Here is a 20,012-nt window from a genome sequence, read left to right as displayed (position 1 = left end):
AGAAGGAGGAATGTGCGGACTTAATTCTTGAACCCCACAGAGGGCAGCAATGTGGAGAGAGTGGCCTGAGAGGAGCTGTGGCCTAGGGTGACTGCAGGAAAAGATACCAAGGGTTAAACATGCCTTCCTTACTCTCCTCCTGTCTTCCCATCTCCATCTAAAGCGAACTCCACGAGGGAAGTCCAGTACATGCAACTGGAAGCCACAGTGCCAGAAAGCCCTTGATGTCCTTCATGCAGGCCAGCCTCCGGGGGAAGGAGCAGGGCAAAGAGTCAGAGCACACCTGGAGGCAGGGGGAGAAGAGCCGCCATAGAGATGTACTTTTCATTGCCCTCTTCTTTGTAGCTTTTAGATTAAGTACTGTGTTTATGTATTAATATTAAAATGAAATCAATCAGCCCTGGCTGGCGTAGCTTCAGTGGATTGAGCACGGGCCTGGGAACCAAAGTGTCCCAGGTCGATTCCCAGTCAGGGCACATTCCTGGGTGCAGGCCATGACCCCCCAGCAACCGCACATTGATGTTTCTCTCTCTCTCTCTATATCTCCCGCCCTTCCCTCCCTAAAAATAAATAAATAAAATCTTTTTTAAAAAATGAAATCAATCTCTTTTAAGACAATGAAAAATATTTATTTTAAAGATTTATTTATTATTTTTAGAGAGAGGGGAAAGGAGGGAGAAAGAGAGGGATAGAAACCTGATGGCTGCCTCTCACACACACCCCAACTGGGGACCTGCCCCCAACCCGGCACGCGTGCCCTGCCTGGGCAGGAATCCAGCTGGCAACTTTGTTTCGGTCAGCAGGCTGGCGCTCTGTCCACTGAGCCACAACAGCCAGGGTGAAAAAAATACCTATTTCTCTCTCTTACTGCTGTCACTTTTGCTTTCCTCCTTCACAGCCAAATTGGCTGCAGGTGTTACTTGCACTTACACCCTGCCCTTCTTCTCTCAAGCCTAGCTTCTGCCCCTGGACATTGAGTGTGCCCAGCCACCAAGGTCAGCAATGTCCCTCCTGCTGGCTAAATTTGCTTTACTTGACTGTAGGGAACACATGGCACTATTGATACCACCTCACTGTTTCTTCAACCCCTATTTCCTTTGGCCTTTGCCACCCCAGCACCTGTCTAGCCTCCTCCTGGCCCTTTCTCTCTCAGTCCCCTGGTTGAGCCTCCCTTCCTTTGGCCATACTCTAAATGTGGGTGTCATCAGGGTTCTGTCCTGGGCCCTTGTCTCACCTCACATAGCATTCACCCTCACATTCTCATGTCTACCCCCTTGCTTTCAATGACTCCAGCCATCTCAATCCCAAGCCCAGATGTCTTATCCAAACTCACACACTCAGTGGCCACTGGGCACCTCCACCTGGCATTGTAGGGGCTGTCTGTTATGGGCCAAACTAGGTCCTCTAAAATGCATATTTTGAAGTTAACTCCCGTTCCTTAAAATGTTACTTTACTTGGAGATAGGGGCCCATCAAATAGGTAAGTAACTAATGTAAAAATGAGGTTTGTTAGGGTGGCCCTAAACCATATGATTAGTGTCCTTATAAAAAGAAGAGATTGGGCACAGCATACAAAGGAAATACCCTGTGAAGCCACAGGGCAAAGATGGCATCAACAAGCAAGGAGGGAGGCCTCAGAAGACACCAGCTCTGCCAACACCTTGATCTTAGATTTCTAACCTCCAGATCTGCAAGGGAATTTCTGTTGTTTAACTCACTGCTCTAACAATGCACTCAGACTGCCAATCTGTAGTGCATTGTTAGAGCAGCCCCTAGAAGACCAATTCACTGCATTAGCTCAAAATGTCCCAGCTGCTGGTCATGACTCACCTTCTCAATTGCCCCCTCACTCATCTGAGCCTGGTTATTCTTTGCATACCTTTTCTTAGCGTCAAGTCAATCTCACAGGAAGTGTTTACTGGTTATATAATGATTATAAAATACCCAAGCCCAGCGAACCAGAAACTAGATAGGCAAAGTCACCATATGGAGTCATAATTAGGATTCAGGATACTTCAGTAGGGAAATAGTAGATCTCTTCTCCACAAGCCAAGCCAAGAAAGCAGAACTTAGCAATATTTTAAAAATATTGTTTATTTTAAATATAATATTGAGATATTGAATAAAATGGCATCATAAATTTCATTATGTAAAACCAGCAACAGTGCCAACATCACATCCACTTATTACTATAGCAGCAAGGTCTTAACTCTCTTAAGCTACATTTGAAACATGAAATACATTCTTGTTGAAAAAAAATTTCCAGGATCAATGAAATTTATAAAGCATTGTGTTTATTTATGTTCTTTGTGTTGGCACCTGAAAAAGGTGCCATGATATCACTAACCTCCAGGAGTCTGCATCCTCTCATTCCCCTCTCCTCTGCAGCCCCCCCGCCCCCCCCCCCCCCTCTCCCCCCCGGCCAGTGGCTTCCTCCCTCAGCTCCTATCACTAGGGCTAGGGCCTCTCAGAACGGTATGCATTACTATCTGTTCTAATTGCTTTTCTTGGATTTTGGTGCATTTTCTTTCCACGTCTGATTCTACTTCAGAACCAACCCTTTTGTCTGTACCTCTGGTGTGTAAACTCATCAAGAACAATGACTTCATCATGTTGATTAAGGACCATCCTACATGTGGGGTTTCTTGGGGTAGAGTCTTTGATCCTCCTCAGTAGCCAGTGGTCTAGACCATTGTTAACCAAAGTGTGGTCTGGTCTCATCTGGAAGCTTGTCAGAAATGCAGAAACTCAAACCACACTCCAGAACTATGGAGCCAGAATTTGCATGGTGAAAAGATCCCCATTGATTCACAGGCCACAGTGATGTGTGACAGGCACTGATCTAGTTGTCCATTATTTGCTCATTGTGGTGGAGGCCTCTTACTCTTTAAAGTTTGGGGAAACACTGATTTAGTTGTTTTGGCGTCATGTAGTCTTGGCCAGGCTGCAGAGTCACGTGGTACAGTCCTAGCAATATTTGTATCAAGAACTTTCTGAATCTACCTTTCTCAAAGGGGACAATGTAACTAGTAGGCCTTGAGTCTTTGTAGAGATTGAATTCAGACGCAGTTCAGAATTAAATGGTGTGCAGAAAGAAATACCATGGACAGCGCCCCAGGGCAGGTACCTGATGTGAGAACTGTCTTAGACGGTCAAAGGCTGGAGAGGCTGGTGGAGTGAGGCACTTGGGGTTTGAATGCTGGTCTGTCATCACGTAGCTCTGGGAAGTAAACTTGTTAATTTACCTCTCTGAGCCTCAGCTTCCTCACTTGTAAAATGGCGATGACAATACCTATTTAACACTTGTTGTTTTGAAAAGTTACTGAAAAAAAATCACTACACATGTAGGTGTTCAATAAATATTACTCCCTTCTCTTTTCTTGTAATACCTCAATTAAAGTTAGTAAAACAAAGTCCTTGAAAACTAAAAACAACAAGATGCCTCTCGCTTGAAGCTAATGTTACGATGTCAAGGTCGTCAGAACTAGTGCTGGTGGCGGGAGGGGTGGGAGTAAAGATGCCCACTTAATTTTTTTCCGGTTCCCCAGTTTTAAATGATCATGCTCTTGCTAAAATTTGTGTGTACATCATAAACTTCTGTGAAACCGATCCTATTCTTGTACTTACAAGCCTTAAAAATGAAGTTAAAGGGAAAAAATGGGCGCACACGCATTTTGACCGATATTCTGCATGGAAGAGGAACGGAAAAACAGAAACACACCGCACATCAGCGAGTTCAGTGATAGTGATTTAAAGAGGAAAGGCTTGAAGCAGGGTCTGTCCGAAGGAAAAATCTGCCTGGAGTGCATTTTTCTTATTTGTTACAGCAGGTATCTGTCCATGAGCACGTGGCCAAGACCTAAGTAATTGTGTAATGCAATGGTAATGAGAGTATTTTTAACAACTTCTGTAGAAAATAGCGCTTCGATAATGGACAGAACGATCTAATTCCCGACCTTGATCCGGGTCCTGGTAGCCAGCCCCGCTGGGTGGCGTTTCCTGCCCGCAGCCTCGCGCGGCCCCAGGTGAGTCTTGCGCGCTCCCCACGCTCGGGCTTGCGGGAGGGGCTGGAGCGTAGGCGGAGGGCGGGCCGCGGGTTGGGGGGGACAGAGATCCGGGCCCTGACTGCAGCTTGCTTTCGTCGGAGCCGCTTTGGCAGCCCCATCTTCACCCTTTTCCAGGGCGTGCCGCCTGGAGGCGTGGAGCCCGCCCCGCCGCGCGCCCCAGCCCTGCAGCTCCGGCCGGGCGGTGGCCGCCCGACCGCGGAGATGCAAGGCGGGGCAGGGCGCGGGGTAGGTGACTTTATCCCGCCTCTGTTTCCCTGCCCCGGGGAGCAATGACATCACGCGGCCTTGTCCAGGCGCTGACACAAAGAGAGGCGCTGAGAGGCCGCTGCGGGGGAACCGGGCGGCCGCCCCTGCCGCCCAGGACCCTGGGGGGGTCCCGCCGGCCACGTCCGCCTCCCGCGGCCCAAGCGCTTTCAACTCCTCCTTTGCCGCCACCGCCTCGGGTCGCCGCCGCCCGCACCGCAAGTCTCTCGGAGCGCGCAGCTGATCCCGCGCCGGGCCGCGTGGGCCCCCTTCTCATGCGGGCGCCGGCCCCTGGGAGGGGCGGCCCGCAGCCAGCGCGCAGCATGCACTGGGGGGTTGGCTTTGCCCTCGTCCAGGCCGTGCGTGGTGGATCTGAGCTGGAACAAGAGCGTCTCCTTCTTCGGCTGGTGGGCCGGGTCCGAGGAGCCCTTCTCCTTTTATGGGGACATCATCGCTTTCCCTTTGCAGGATTACGGTGGGATCATGGCAGGGCTGGGCTCGGATCCCTGGTGGAAGAAAACACTTTACTTGACCGGGGGCGCTTTGCTGGCCGCAGCTGCGTATCTGCTCCAAGAACTCCTGGTCATTAGGTAGAGCCGGAGAGAGAGGGCCCCGCGTAGGGGCGCCCGAAGGGCACTTGGCCAGGGCACGGCTGGCTCAAGGGGGGTGGGGGGCGTGCCAGCCCCTGGATCTCGCTGTCGACAATGCTCCGAGGCCTGTACTTACCTCTCCCAGCGGAGCCCGTGGTACCTTGTCGTAAGGGGCAGTTTAGAGTTGACAGGAGAATGAAACTGGTATTGGGAGGGGAAAAACATTGTCTACCAATCTTTTGGTGCTGAAAGCAGAGACTCTGGGCTGTGGAGCAAAATAGCCTAATATGAAACGCTCTTAGGAAGATGCTAAGCGCAATGTTTTTGCAACAATAGAATTAGGCCCTGGAGAAATAAAGTTACACTTTTCTGAAATCCCTTATTTGTTTATAGATAATAACGCTGGAACGTTAACCACTAACCTTATCTTTTACTTAAAGGTTAGTTCTCCACCATCCCTCCCCAAATGCTAATATCATCAAAAAGCTGAAATTGCACAAGGTCCAGAGACCTCTGTGTCCCTGTTGAGGATGCATGGCCAGGTATGGTGGTGTGCAGTGTGCTGTTTTGATGCAGCCTTAACCTGGTTCTCTGCTAACCTGGTGTTTAAAGCTGAGCACAATCTTCAGGGTTAAATGCCATGATTGAGGGAGTCACAGGAGATCGGAGGACAGGGCTAGCACATGGGCCTGTTTGATGAGAACACGGGAGTCACCCGGCCGGAAACAGTTGCATCGGCTGCCTGCCGCAGAATGTTTACAGGATTGACTTGGAAATACCGGAAAATGGAGGCCCTGCTGTTGATGCGTCCCACTGGTCGTGAGATCTTTGTTTGAGCAGGATAATGCCATAGGCTGCCGAGACAGTCGTTTGGCTCATTGATACGTTAATTTGCCATTAAAATTTCTGTGCGTTTGAAACCTCTGTCACCGGGAAATGACTAGAAGTGAAATATTCTGTCCCTGTTGGCCAGTATTTTGTGAATACTGAGAAATGGGTCCACACTGCTCTTTTCCAGTGGGAGTCCTACACCATTGGCTGTAAACAAAGGTAGTGACAGGTGACCTTTCACGGGCAGCAGGCGTTCCAGGAGGGCACCGTGACAGCCTAACTGAGGTGTGTGAATATTTCTAGTCTCAGAGGGCAGGGAATCGTGTAGGTCTGGGAAAAGGTGTTGGCTTTCATATAATTTAGTCATCATTGAGAAGTTTTATTTTTGTCTTATTATACATTGACTGCTCTCAGTGCCTTGAATCTAGGCGAACCAAATAAGAAAATTTTAAGCGAAATTATCTCTCTAGATTATTTTAAGTTTTTGCTCCTGTTAAAACCATTTCAAGTTAGGTTTTAAGCTATATGACAAACCAAAACATTTGTGCAGTAATTTAAACGGTAACCACATTGTTTCTCAATTACATTCTAGCCCAAAGACTTTTCAGGATCCCAAACCATGTGGCTTCTCACCAGTTGTCCACTTTGTGGAGGGAGTGAAGGCACCGCTTCACAGGACTGAGTCCAAACCTTGCTTAAATGACCTTGCAGAAATAGGAAGGAGCTCAGAGCTCACCCTGGGAGCAGGCCACGCCCTGGTAGGTGTGGTCGCTGGACATAGAAGAGGCCTGTGGACACAGATGTGTCCTTCCCCACTTAGGGGTCTGCTTGGATACTTAATTAGTTGAGGCATTTTTGATCCTTGGTTTATTCACTTTCATTTCTTGACAAATACTTAAAATCCCGTTACAATGTAAGTAATAAAAGTGCCTGCCCATTTTTGAGTGCTCAGCAACGGTTCCACGTAGCAGTGCTTTACTTGCATGATTGCATTTATTCCTTAAAACTAGCTTTGGGTGCTTTATAGGTAAGGAAAGGGGGTCCAGGATGGTTAAGCAGCTTACCCAAGATCACACAGTAAGACTAGCAGGATCCAGATTCAGGTCTGGGAATGTGCGTATGCTTAGCTTGAACTTTTCCACCACTGGCTCCTGGAGAGTATCAGTCCTGAACGAGGTTTGATGTGGGGAGAGGAGGAGAAATGTAGAGAACTGGGGCATTGCTTGGGGAAGGCAGGCCTGTGGAAAGGACCTGAGTTCCTGGCAGCCTTTAGGAACACAGAGGCTTAGGGGAAAACTGAGGCTGGGGAGGGAGGGTCAGAGGTTACATGATAGAAACCTACACTTAGGGTGAAATCAGCAGTTTTCTGTGTAGTTTAGGGAAAGCACAAAACAATGTAAAATATGCAAAATGGACAATACACTTCGAAATGGCTACACTAAGTTCACTGGCAATTGCCTGGCCTCCACCACCCTACTCAGATTTGCTTCTGCGTGGACTTAACCTTAATGTATGGTTATGTCTCCAGAGTGGAGGGTCAAGTCAACAGGTGAGAGTTATTTACAAAGTTTCATTAATGAGCATCACCAAAGTAGATATTTGGATTTTTTTCATGTTTTCCCCACCACAATATTTTTAAACAGATGTAGTTCCAACCCCACGTTTTTTCCCCCTGCGTGGAGGTAGACTAGCAACCATCTTCAATTCGAGTTGGCATTTGGAAATGTGTTATTTGTAAGTTGAATGACTAAATTAATGACTTTTTACTAGTAGCTCATTTGCATTTAAGGCTCATGGGCTCAGCCTGCCCTAGAAAACTTAGGAATCAGAGCAGGGTCACCTGATGTCCACAACCAGTTTTTCAGCCAGACACAGAGGCACGGCCACCTGTGAAGTCTTCCACCACAGGAGGAGGGGCGAATCTCACTGCTCTACAGATGTTCTCTTATGCAACTCTCATGATAAGGTCACTTTGTAAAATATGGCTGTCCAGGAAACCGGTCACCTGCTTCTCTGATCCTAAGTTGGGGAGAGGTTCCTGATGTGTGGAGGGAGGGCTCTGGGGCCAGACTGGATTCAAATTCACTCTGCTTTTAATCAATCATGTGACCTTGGGTTGGAGAGGAACCTTCTCGGCTGCTGGGTTTTCTCATGTGTAAAGCAGGGATGGTAGTAGTAGCCTTCCTCACAGAGTTGATGAAATGAGTTAACACATGTGAAGTGCTTAGCACACCGTTTGACATATAGTGAGCATACAATAAAAGTTGGATATTAGTTACTATAGACTTTCATTAGAAAGTTCCAGGCTTGAGTGGTCTGAGTCGAACTAGCTGTTTTAATAAAATTAACTAAGGAATGGTCCACTTCAGTGTAGTTGAAGTACTAAGAATGGGGGGAACTGGAGCTATTAATAATTTGATCTTAAATTGATATTCCTTGGGCAAGTTATTAACCTCTCTGAGCTTCAGTTTCCCTGTCTGCTATAAAATGTAAGTATAGTATGTACTTAAAAATATATAATTTTAAACTATAACAATATATACTCTACAGTGTTACTGAAGTCAGTTAATATGCCTGTATACAAAGTTATTGGCATATATGCTTGTCACATAACATCCATTCTTATGACATGGCCCAAGTTAACCAATAGAATGGGATTGTTCTGGCCAGTGGTTTAGGGGATTGTATATTTATCTCCTAACCTTTCAGTTCTTAAAATTTTGCCCAGCTAATTTACATGAAAATAGTACTCCGTGACTTGAATTATTTAACTGGATAAAATCAGTTAGTTGTCAAATCTACAATTTGCACTTTCTAGGAACAAACTCTAAATGGCTTCTTAATGTTAATATTTGACCTTCCAAATATGTCATCTAAATGAAAACCTTTGTTTTATAGTGAGTATTGCCAGAAAGCAGTAAATATTTTTATTCTTTTGACCAATATTTTCAAAATGAGCCATTCTTACCTCCTGAAGTGGAACGGGCACTCGAGTGGCAGGCATCACCAAGAGAGTTTGTTATATTGAGTGGGGATGCTGTGGTAAGTGACATGCGCGTGATGATGATATGAAGGGCTTGTCTTTGCTTGCTTAGATAGAAGCTTTTGAGGGACTAAACTAGGAACAACATGAGGGAACCAGAGTCTCAGGGAAGGCCAAGGAGAAGGGTGGAAAGTGGTTGGGTAAAGTGAAGGAAGGAAATTACAGAAGGTTCCTGTGGTGCATGAGTAGAGCTGTGTGGAATGATGAGATTTTGTAGCATAATGGAATAAGAGAACATCTCTTTGAATTAGAATAAAGTCCACCTCCCTTACATAATGTTTGATAGCTCACCAAATGTGTACAGATATTAACTTACTTAATTTTCAGGATAATAATCAATACAGAATAGGTACGGTTCTCACTTTCCCTGTGAGAGAAGAGAAGAGGTTGAGGGTAACATGGCCAGTAGAAAGCAGGAGTTGGACTTGACCCCAAGTGTCCAGATGTGGAATCCAATGTTCATTTCTTGATGGCTATTGAAAACCTGTACCAGGGAACTCCCCACCCAAAAAAGTAGTGTGGTGGCTGAGACAGAAGAAGGGGGAAGGTAGGGGCACTCAGATAAACGTTGTGTGGTAGAAATGGGGACCCTGTGAATGTGGAGGATGAGAGAGCCCAGAATCCAGGTTCCTCGGCACCACAGGTGAAAAGCCAGGTGAAGGCACAGAGAGTTTGAGAGAGGGACCAGAGTACTCAGCGTCTCAGATCCCCTGAAGACTTGGGTCATGGCAGCTAAATCGGCACTGTTACTTCAGGGTTCTGGGGATGAATAGACTGTTTCATGGTGCAGTCTAGTGGTCAAGAACATAGGCTCTGACTACCTCATTTGGTCTAGGTTCTGCAATTCACTAGTAATGTGACTTTGGGCAAGTTAATCCTCTGTGCCTCAGTTTCCTCATCTATAAAACATGGATAACAATAGCACCTACCTCATAAGCTTACTGTGAAGGTCAAATGAGATAAACCTGTGAAACCCTCAGAACAGTGCCTGACACATAATAAGCCCAGAATGTCATTTTTATCCATCCGACTTGTCCCTGGCAGGTAGACATAGCCAGTAAGGGGAAGAAGGGGACGTGTACCCAAGAGCACTCTTCCTGTCCATTGGTACCAGATGGAGGTTGATATGTAGTTACTTTTCTGAATTTTTGGGGTCATGTTAATAACAGAGTTTCTAAGGTTCTTTTGTGTCTCAGATAAGCCCCCACTTTCTAAGTGCTTCCGAGTGAGGTAAGCCCCCTGACAAACAGATCTGTGTTCATTGAGGAGCTACAGCCCAGCTCCTCAAGGTTGAGGAATGCTAAAGGAACCAAATGTACAACCTGTGGATTGTTCTTTATTTCTGTTTTGGTTTTAACAGGAAACAGCAAGAAATTGACTCCAAAGATGCTATTATTTTGCATCAGTTTGCAAGACCTAATAATGGTGTCCCCAGCTTATCTCCTTTCTGTTTGAAAATGGAAACTTATTTAAGGATGGCTGACTTACCCTATCAGGTACTTGTGTGCAAATATGTTTTATTCTCCTGACAGTGGTGTTGTTTTAGAGGGTGGTACCTAATCTCCCATGGTGGGGAGGCTGGCACTTGGTGCTAGAGGGGCGAGGATGAAAGCAGCAGTGCCCAGTCCTTGATTGCAGGGGCTGGTGACTTTTATGTCCAATTTAACGTGGGATCAGAAGGGTTATAAAATTTGTAGGGTTCAGGGCCATGTTATTTTTTCCTGACATAGAGCGTAATTTGGTTAAGAGTTTGGGTAGGCTCACTGGGCAGCTTTAACCCAGGTGGAAACACCGTTGCCTGACATGGTTTTACCCCTTAGGTTTCTATTTATTGACTGCACTGTATTTTGTCTCCCGTGAGCCCTGGGGGCAGAGTGCCCACGTGCTGCCAGGGAGATGTGTGCAGGTTTTGTGAGAGCTTCCCCACAGTGCTCCCTGTTTGGTGTGGGTGACTTTCAGGGAAACACCAGCTCAGTTCAGCATTAGAGAGGGAACAGAGGAGGGTACAGGGCATACCCTTTTCTCTGGGTAATGCTTGAGCTGTGTCTCACAAATCTGATGGATTTGTGTTTTCACTGTCATTCATTTCTATGTATCTTTTAAAATTCCCTTATGTTTTTCTTTTTTACCTAAGTTCTAGCTAAGTGCAATTTTAAAAAAGCTTTTATTTTTGTTATTGTTTTTAAATCTATGATCAGAGTAGGTAGTCTTTGTGATATCGATTCCTTGGAGTTTACTTTTAGCCTAGTGTGTGGCTACATTTTATAAGTGTAAAAAGTAATTGTGTATTCTCTGTGTGGGTGTATAGCTCTCTCTATGTCCTTGCACAAACATATTTAGGGTATTGTTTAGACCTTCTATATCTGTGGTTATTTTTTGTTTGCCTGTTCTAGCAGTTTCCGAAAGGAATGGGTTAAAATATTCAAGTGTATTTGTTTATCTGTTTTTTTCTGTCATTCCGTCAGTTCTTTCTTTAAGAGTGTTTATATATTTGAAGTTATTTATTAGGTTCATATATATCAAAGATCACATCTTTTACTGTTTCTTTAGTATATATCACCCATTTCTGTTCCTTATGACTTTTTTAACCTTGAATTCTATATTATCAGTTATTGAGAATGATTCTTGAGCTTTCGTTTGGCTTCGATTCGCTTGAGGCATCTTTCTCTCCCTCCCTCCCTCTCTCTCTCTCTCTTTTCTTCCTTCCTTTCTCTTTTCTTTCTTTTTCTTTCTGTATTTGTCTTTTGTGTAAAATGTATTACTTATACCCCATCTGAATTGGTGTTAGGACTTATTTCTTTTTTTTAAATATATTTTATTGATTATGCTATTACAGTTGTCCCATTTCCCCCCTTCACTCCCCTCCACCCTGTACACCCTCTCCCATCCACTCCCCCCCCCCTTTGGTTCATGTCCATGTGTCATACTTGTAAGTTCTTCAGCTTCTACATTTCCCATACTATTCTTACCCTCCCCCTATCTATTTCCTACCTACAATCTATGCTACTTATTCTCTGTACCTTTTCCCTTTCTCTCCTCCTCCCACTCCCTTGTTGATAACCCTCCATGTGATCTCCATTTCTGTGGTTCTGTTCCTGTTCTAGTTGTTTGCTTAGTTTCTTTTGGTTTTGCTTTAGGTGTGTTTGTTAATAATTGTGAGTTTGCTGTCCTTTTACTATACATGTTTGTTTTTTTTTAATCTTCTTTTCTTAGATAAGTCCCTTTAACATTTCATAAAATAAGGGCTTGGTGATGATGAACTCTTTTAACTTGACCTTATCTGAGAAGCACTTTATCTGCCCTTCCATTCTAAATGAAAGCTTTGCTGGATAGAGTAATCTGGGATATAGGTCCTTGTCTTTCATGACTTGGAATATTTCTTTCCAGCCCCTTCTTGCCCATAAGGTCTCTTTGGAGAAATCAGCTGACAGTCTGATGGGAACTCCTTTGTAGGTGACTGTCCCCTTATCTCTTGCTGCTTCTAGGATTCTCTCCTTCATTTTTAGCTTGGCTAATGTAATTATGATGTGCCTTGGTGTGTTTCTTCTTGGGTCCAACTTCTTTGGGGTCTCTGAGCTTCCTGGACTTCCTGGAAGTCTATTTCCTTTGCCAGAGTGGGGAAGTTCTCCTTTATTATTTGTTCAAATACATTTTCAATCTGTTGCTCTACCTCTTCCTCGTCTGGTACCCCTATAATTTGGATGTTGGAATGTTTAAAGATGTCCTGGAGGTTCCTAAGCTTCTCCTTGTTTTTTTTGAATTCTTATTTCTCCATTCTTTCCTGTTTGGTTGCTTCTCTTTCTTCCTTCTGGTCCACTCTATTGTTTTGAGTCCCAGTTTCTTTCCCATCACTATTGGTTCCCTATGCAGTTTTCTTCATCTCTTTTATGGTAACCTGCATTTGTTCATCTAATGTGCGACCAAAATCAACCAATTCTGTGAGCTTCCTGATCACTGGTGTTTTGAACTGTGCATCTGATAGGTTAGCTATCTCTTTGTCGCTCAAAAGGATGAGTTTTGGGGCACTGATTTGTTCTTCTGTTTGAGCCATCTCTCTCTCTTCTTTTTTTTTTTTTTTTTTGGACTGGTCGCTCCCGTTATGGTGAGGGGCGGAGCCTTAGGTGTTCACAGGGGCTGGGCACCCCAGTCGCTAGATTATGATGTTGTATGTGAGCGTGGGGTCGAGAGGGAACAATGACGGTGGCTTCGTTCTCTGTGGGACCTCAGTCCCTTCCCTGGGATCCTTGGTTGCACGCTCTGCCCCTGCTCCACAATTGCCGCCTCACTGGGTCTGGCAGCTGCCGCTTGTGTACTCAGGGTCCACTCGCTGCGATCTTGTGTGCCCCAGATGCCTTATGTGCTCCCAGTTGCCTTATGCGCCCAATTCTCCCTATTCTCTGTGCTGCGACCTGTGCCCCGGTTGCTTGTCTCCGCCCCTCCTACCGGTCTGGATAAACGGGTCTATTTCAACTTCTTGGCTGTATGACTTCCATTCAGATAAATTTTCTATCAGTTCTGGGTGTTATTCTGCCTCTAAATTGTTGTTGTTCCAATCTTGGTTGTGCATCGAGGTATGGTACATCCACCTATGCCTCCATCTTGCCAGAAGTCTCAGGACTTATTTCTAACATCTTATTTAATGATTTTCTCCTTACTATTATTACTTTGTTCTTAATTTTTCTCATTTCCTGCTTTCCAATGGTAGCTAATTTTTTTCTGTCATTTTAAACAAATTCTACTTTTATTGTTATAGTGGTTGTGCTTAAGATCCCAATGTGTTTATTTATCCCTATTTATTTCTTAAATGTATCCCATTCTGTATTCGCCCTGTACAAGTATGTTAGCAGGTTCATGTGAACTTGCATCTCTTTCTTCCCGACCCTCATCCCATTTGCATTGCTGGTAACGCAATATGTAATATTGACTTCTGGAATTTTGCAAACACGCTCTCTCTCTCTCTCTCTCTCTCTCTCTCTCTCGATTTTCTTCTAGACAACTCACCTTACTAAGTTATTTGACTAGCCTAATTTCCCATATCTCTGATCCTACAGGATGTTGTCTTTTCTGTCAGAGTGCTTCCTTGATGAGTATTTTCAGAAGAGACTTAGTGGCAAACCATCAGTAGCTCTGCATGCCTGAGAACATTTTTGTTATGCCCTCACACTTGATGATTCTATGTTCAAAGTTCTTTCAGTGATTTAAAAATTATTTTCATTTAATATAAAATTTAACAATATACCTCCATTGCCTTTCTGCAACTGTATTTGCTATCGAAAAATCTGATGTTAATCTGATTCTTTTTCTTCCTTTTTTTCCTCTGGAAGCTTTTAGAATTTGCATTTAATCTTGACATTCTTAAATTTCACTATAATGTGCCTTGGTGTGGGTCTTTATGTACCTCGTGTGGTTCTTTATAAATTCTTTTAGTTTGAAATCTTTAATCTTTGTAATTCTTTTTTTTTTATTTGTTTTCCCTTCTCTCTGTATTGCCTGGATACTGAAGGCTCTGCTTTTATTTCCTGCATCTCTGAATGTATTCCTTCATTCTTTTCTTCTTCCTTCTGGGAGAATACATCTCTTTGAGCTTCTGTGGCTCTGTTCTCTTCTTGTATTCACCATGCTAACATTTCTCCTTGGTTTGTACTGTTAGTCTCTTCCATTATCTCTTAGAGGGTATTTATAATGCTACTTAAAATTTTTTGATCTCTCCCAATAACTCTGCCTTATGTTGTAGATATCCAGTCTGTTGCCTTTCTCTTACAGTGGTCGTACACCTCTGGTGTCTAGTTATTTTGGTTTGAGGCCTCCTTTCACCAGAAATGTCAGCTCACCTGCCTGGGAATTTGTACTGAGCAAGGGCTAAGTTCTGGTCACAGGTTGTGTACCTCAGAGGGAGGGAAGAAAGGGAAGGAGGTGAGCCCCTGGCATTCCAAAGCAGTGTGGTCTCTCCTGTTTGCTGCCTCTTCTCCAAATGACTCCCACTGACCAGGGGCTCACCTTCAAGCTCTTACAAAGTAGCAGCATTGAGAGAAGGTGCTGTCCTTGGATGGAAACTGACCAGCAGGGAATTTGGAGGGGGAGAGCTTCCAAATCCAGTCAAGACTTTGGCTACTGTGATAACGATATCCCCTACCCCCCAACTCCTGACTCCCTGTGGTCTGTGCTTTCTGAGCCAGTTTCTCTAGAGAAGGGGCATGGGGTCAGCAGCGATCCTTCTAAGGCAGTATTGGGACAAGATGAATGTCATCCTCTCAGCTTGGTAAGTGCCATTATGGAGGTTCTGTGGGAATGTGGTGCAGTGGCGCTGAATCTGGATGTTGGGGGGTCTGGGAGGGCACAGGGTCTTTGTGACGGGGAACTCAAGTGCAAGTGTGAGTCTGGACAGAAAAGCTTATTCAGGACTTTTCAGCCAGTGGTGGAGGAGAAAACAGCGATAAAAACAGACAAGGCTTGACTTATCTAAATGCAGTAGAAGATTGAAAGATTTAGAGATCGCTGTTCAGCTTGGTGTGAGGCGGCATCAAAGATGAGTGTCACTGAGGGGCACAGATCAGAGGAGACGCTATCCAGCAGCTGCCTGTCTCCCGGTCCTCTCTGGGCCAAGATTCTCTGTAGCCTAACAGCGGTGGACAGTTACGCTCCTACACCTGGATTTTGTGCTTCAAGTTTTGGCTGCTTTTAGCTCCATCCCCATGAAGTGATCCTGCTGTTTGTCTATACCCTTTCTGTTCTTGCTTTCTGGCATCGGATGCTGATTGCCACTGCCTGTCTTTACCAGTAGCCTGACTAACCAACTGCCTTACTTCATATTTTTGAACAGCTGCTTTTTAGTTATTATGACTGGAGCAACAGGGCACACACCCACTATGAAGCCTGGAGCTAAGACAGAGGAAAGGGAATGCTTACTCCCTTCTAAAATTATTATTTGTTGTTGAGTATATTTTTTTTTTAAAAAAGGGATGGTATGGGAGTGTTTTTCTTCTGTGAGGTCTCTATGGAAAATAAATGCAGGGAGCATTCAGCACAGGGCAGAGATTCCAGGTAGAAGGAAAGTGGTTCTGTGGTTTAGAGGGGAAGCCTCGAGCCCACCTGCCATCAGGAAGGGGTTGGTTGACCTGAGACATGCCTGGGATGTGGTGGTGGGAAGTGCTAACTTCTCAGATGGTCAGTAGAGAGATTCATCATATTCCCAGGGAACCCCACCCTCTGCCCCTTCTGTGCTCTGTGCCTTTTTAAAAAAGATGAAAAGGCCATATTTCTAAAAGCACAACTTTATATATGAAGTTCTTTTATTTTTTAACCTAAATGAGACTGGAATAAATATTTGATAACCATTAATAGGTACTCACAAGGCTTTTAAAAAAAGCCTGATGTATTGGTCATAGTTGTATTTCTAAAAATCCAGATATAAATACCAGAGGTTAATTTTTAAAACTTTTCATTTTGTAATAATTTCAGATTTATAGGAAGTTGCAAAACATGCATAGGGAGGCCCTGAGAATGGTTAATTTTTTAAAAAACTTTATTTAAATTTTGCTCTCATTTATCAATTTCAGAGAGAGAGGAAGGGGGAAGGGGAGGAGGAGAGAGGAGAGGAACATCAGTTTGTTGTTCCACTTATTTATGCATTCATTGTCTGATTCTGGTGCATACCCTGACCAGTGATCGAACCTGCAACCTTAGTGTATTGGGATAACACTCTAACCAAATGAGCTACCTAGCCAAGGTTGGTTAATTTTAAAAAAAACAAAATAGCTTCACAAAAATAGCTTTAGTATTTTCTTTTGATTACATGTATTTGACATATGGTTCTTATCAGGATTTCAAACAACAGAAAAAAGTATAAGTGGAAAACGAAAATTACCTGATATCTACTAGTAGTGATTACCATCACTAGCTATTAGTGATGGTAATCACTAATATTACCACCGATATTTTTGACCATCCTTCCACTCATTTCTCTAGGCATGCCTGAAGACACTCACATCATTTGCAGTAAATGGTTGTATAAGAAGCATGTATTTCACACAATAATTCTTTTTAAATAAGAGAAGAAAAAAGAAAGACAGTGGCTTCTTTGGAACTCTCTACTCTGGCTCTCAGTTTCAACTTTTGATGCTCCATTTATTTGCTGATCTGCCTTTTTTATCTGATCTCTTAAAATAATTTCTAAGTTACAGACAAGTTGAAAGAATAGGAGAGTGAACACCCATATGCCCTTCGCCTAGATTCAACTGTTGTGAACATGTTGCTTGCTTTGCTTTATTTCTCTTTATATATGCCTTTTTGGACATTTTTTTAAATGAACCAACCAGGTGAAAGTAGGTGGCAGAAATCATGACACTTCATCCTTCACCATTTCAGTTTGCATCTCCATAAATAAAGACCTGCTTCTATAAAACTATCATACATATTATAAACTATAATATGTAATATCATAGTGGGTGCATGGGTTTTTTTCAGTGTTATAACCCAAAAAGTTTCTCAAAGTTTCTAATTTAGCCAGTGGGAGACTTTTCAAGATGGTTTCAGGGGTTCAGGGAATATAAGACATATGACTTTAGCTGAAAATTTGGGGGCAGCATGGCTTGTAGTAAATCAGAATGACAAGACTTTGGGATTTCTTTCAAGGTCTCAAATTCTGCATCCCAGAATGGTGATGGTGATGTTAATCCTCCTGATGAAGGCACTTTGTCAAACACTTCATGAGCATTTTCTCATTTGGTTCTAGCAACTGTTAGTGTATCAGCTCCAATCTATAGATGAGGAAATTGAGGCCCAGGGAGGATTAGGGAGACTCAGGGAGGTACAAGGTCGCACACTGAATGAATGGTGGAAACAGATGTTTACGCCCAACAGCCTGTGCTAATAACGCAGTGTAGGTACAGGTGCAGTAATCTCACCTGGGACAGACCTGCCGGGGGAAACATCAGATTGGAAAACATGTGGAGATTTACTTTTTTATCTTCCCAAAATTCTTTTCAGAAACTACACTTACTGGGTTGGTCAGACTCCAATTGCTCAAATGAAATAGACCAAAAGTTCTTTAATACACTTAAGGATATGTGTACATAAATACACACACATACACACAGGGGCAGGCAAAAGTAGGTTTATAGTTGTTCATGTGAAAAATAATACAATAGTTATAAATAATAATATAAGAATAAACTGTGTTGTGTACTCACAACTGTAAACCTACCTTTGCCAGCCCATGTATAATGAAACTATACACCTATATAAATATGTATTATTGTTTAAAAGTAATACTAAAAAGTATTATTTAAAATAAAAATATGTATTTTTATTTTAAAAGTAATATAACCACACTTAGAAAACTGAATGGATGGAAAAGGTTACCTGGGTCTACCCATAGTCTTGCCAATGACTTTTGACATTTTCGTGTTTCCTTTTAAAAATATTTTGTAATTCATCTAATTCTAGTGAGAGATGACGATAGTGTCTCTAAACTGCTGTCTTCTGCTTTTTTAATCGAGCAAATGAAATAAAATTTTTTCATACATTTATTGATTATGCTATGACAGTTGTCCCAGTGTCCCCCTTTGCCCCCCTACACCAGTGCCCCCTTCCCTCCAGCAATTCCCACTTATTACTTATGTCCATGGATCACATATATAACTTCATTGGCTTCTCCATTTTCTATACTGTTCTTACATCCCCCTGTCTATTCTGTACCTACCAATCTGTACTCTTCATCCCTGTGACTTTCCCCCTTTTTGCCCCTCCCCCTCCCACTGATAACCCTCCAAATGATCTCCATATCTATGATTCTGTTCCTGTTCTGCTTGTTTGCTTCGTTTGTTATTTGGATTCAGTTATTGATAGTTGTGAATTTACTGCCATTTTAATGTTCATAGTTTTGATCTTTTCCTTAAATAAGTCCCTTTAACACTTCATATAATAATGGCTTGGTGATAATGAACTCCTTAAGCTTTACCTTGTCTGGGAAGCACTTTATCTGCCCTTCCCATTCTAAATGATAGCTTTGCTGCATAGAGTAATCAGGTTGTGGATCCTTGCTTTTTATTACTTTGAATACTTCTTGCCAGTCCTTCTAGCCTGCAAAGTTTCTTTGAGAAATCAGCTGACAATCTTTGTGGGAACTCCTTTGTAGGTAACTGTCTGCTTTTCTCTTGCTGCTTTTAAGAGTCTCTCTTTAACCTTTGGCTTTATATTATGATGTGTCTTGGTGTGTTCTTTTTGGGGTTGATTTTTTTTGGTGCACTCTGTGTTTCCTGGACTTGTATGTCTAGTTCCTTCACCAAATCAGGGAAGTTTTCTTTCATTATTTTTTCAGATAAGTTTTTCATTCCTTGCTCTTTCTCTTCTTTTGGCACCACTATCATTCAAATGTTGGTGTGTTTGAAGATGTCCCAGAGGCTCCTTAGCCTATCCTTGCTTTTTTAGATTCTTTTTTCTTCTGCTGTTCTGCTTGAATTTTTTTCTTCCTTATGTTCCAAATCATTAATTTGATTCTTGGCTTCATCCACTCCACTGTTGCTTCCCTGTAAATTTTACTTAGTGTAACCTTCATTTCTGTCTGAATCCAGATACTTCATTTCTGCCTGTTGAAGTACCCAATGAGTTCCTTGAGCATCCTAATAACTAGTGTTTTGAATGCTGCATCTGACAGATTGCTTATCTGCATTTTATTTTTTTTTTTTCCCCTGGAGTTTTGATCTGTTCTTTCATTTGGGCCATATTTCTTTGTCTCCTCATTTTGGCATCCTCCCTGTGTTTGTTCTGTGTCTTAGGTAGAGCTACTTTGACTCCCTGTCTTAGTAGCATGGCCTATTGTAGAAAAGCACAGTGGTAAGTTGGATTGGCCAGAGCCTTAGGTAATCGCTAGGGTGGAGGCAACCCAAGTTGCTGCTCTGTGGCTCAGGGTGGGGAAGAGCTCAGAGAGGGGACAATGCCACTGCCTGGCCTTTGGAGTTTTGTCTGGAGGAAGCTGTCTCCTGGCAGTCGCCCTGAATCCAGACACTTCAGTTTCTCCCTGTATGCTACTGGTGCCCTTTCAGCTACTGCCCTGGTGCTGAAGCCCAGAGGGGATGAGTCTGTGTAAGTCATAAGTCCATTGTGGGCTCTTTAAGAGGTGATTCCTGAGAATCCTGCAGTTTCTTCTTCTGCCCCAATCCCCACTGTTTTTTATAGATGGATGTTATGGGGACTTCTCTTCCTCCACTGGAATTCTGGGCTGGGTGGTCTATTTTTGTC

At 43.4% G+C, this 20,012-nt stretch overlaps 1 protein-coding gene across 1 annotated transcript in view; it reads left to right on the top strand.

The window, feature by feature from the left end:
- Positions 1-4,050: 4,050 nt before the first annotated feature.
- The window catches only part of FAXC (failed axon connections homolog, metaxin like GST domain containing), a 76,754-nt gene continuing 60,792 nt past the window's right edge, over positions 4,051-20,012 (top strand). The window contains 3 exon segments of the mRNA XM_036024514.1: positions 4,051-4,657; positions 4,659-4,900; positions 10,135-10,270. Of these exon segments, the coding sequence (XP_035880407.1) occupies positions 4,337-4,657; positions 4,659-4,900; positions 10,135-10,270 (699 nt within the window). The 5' untranslated portion in view covers positions 4,051-4,336.

Source organism: Phyllostomus discolor, chromosome 4 (assembly GCF_004126475.2).
Source record: "Phyllostomus discolor isolate MPI-MPIP mPhyDis1 chromosome 4, mPhyDis1.pri.v3, whole genome shotgun sequence".
Classification (NCBI taxonomy): domain Eukaryota; kingdom Metazoa; phylum Chordata; class Mammalia; order Chiroptera; family Phyllostomidae; genus Phyllostomus; species Phyllostomus discolor.
This window is presented reverse-complemented; position numbering and strand designations above follow the sequence as displayed.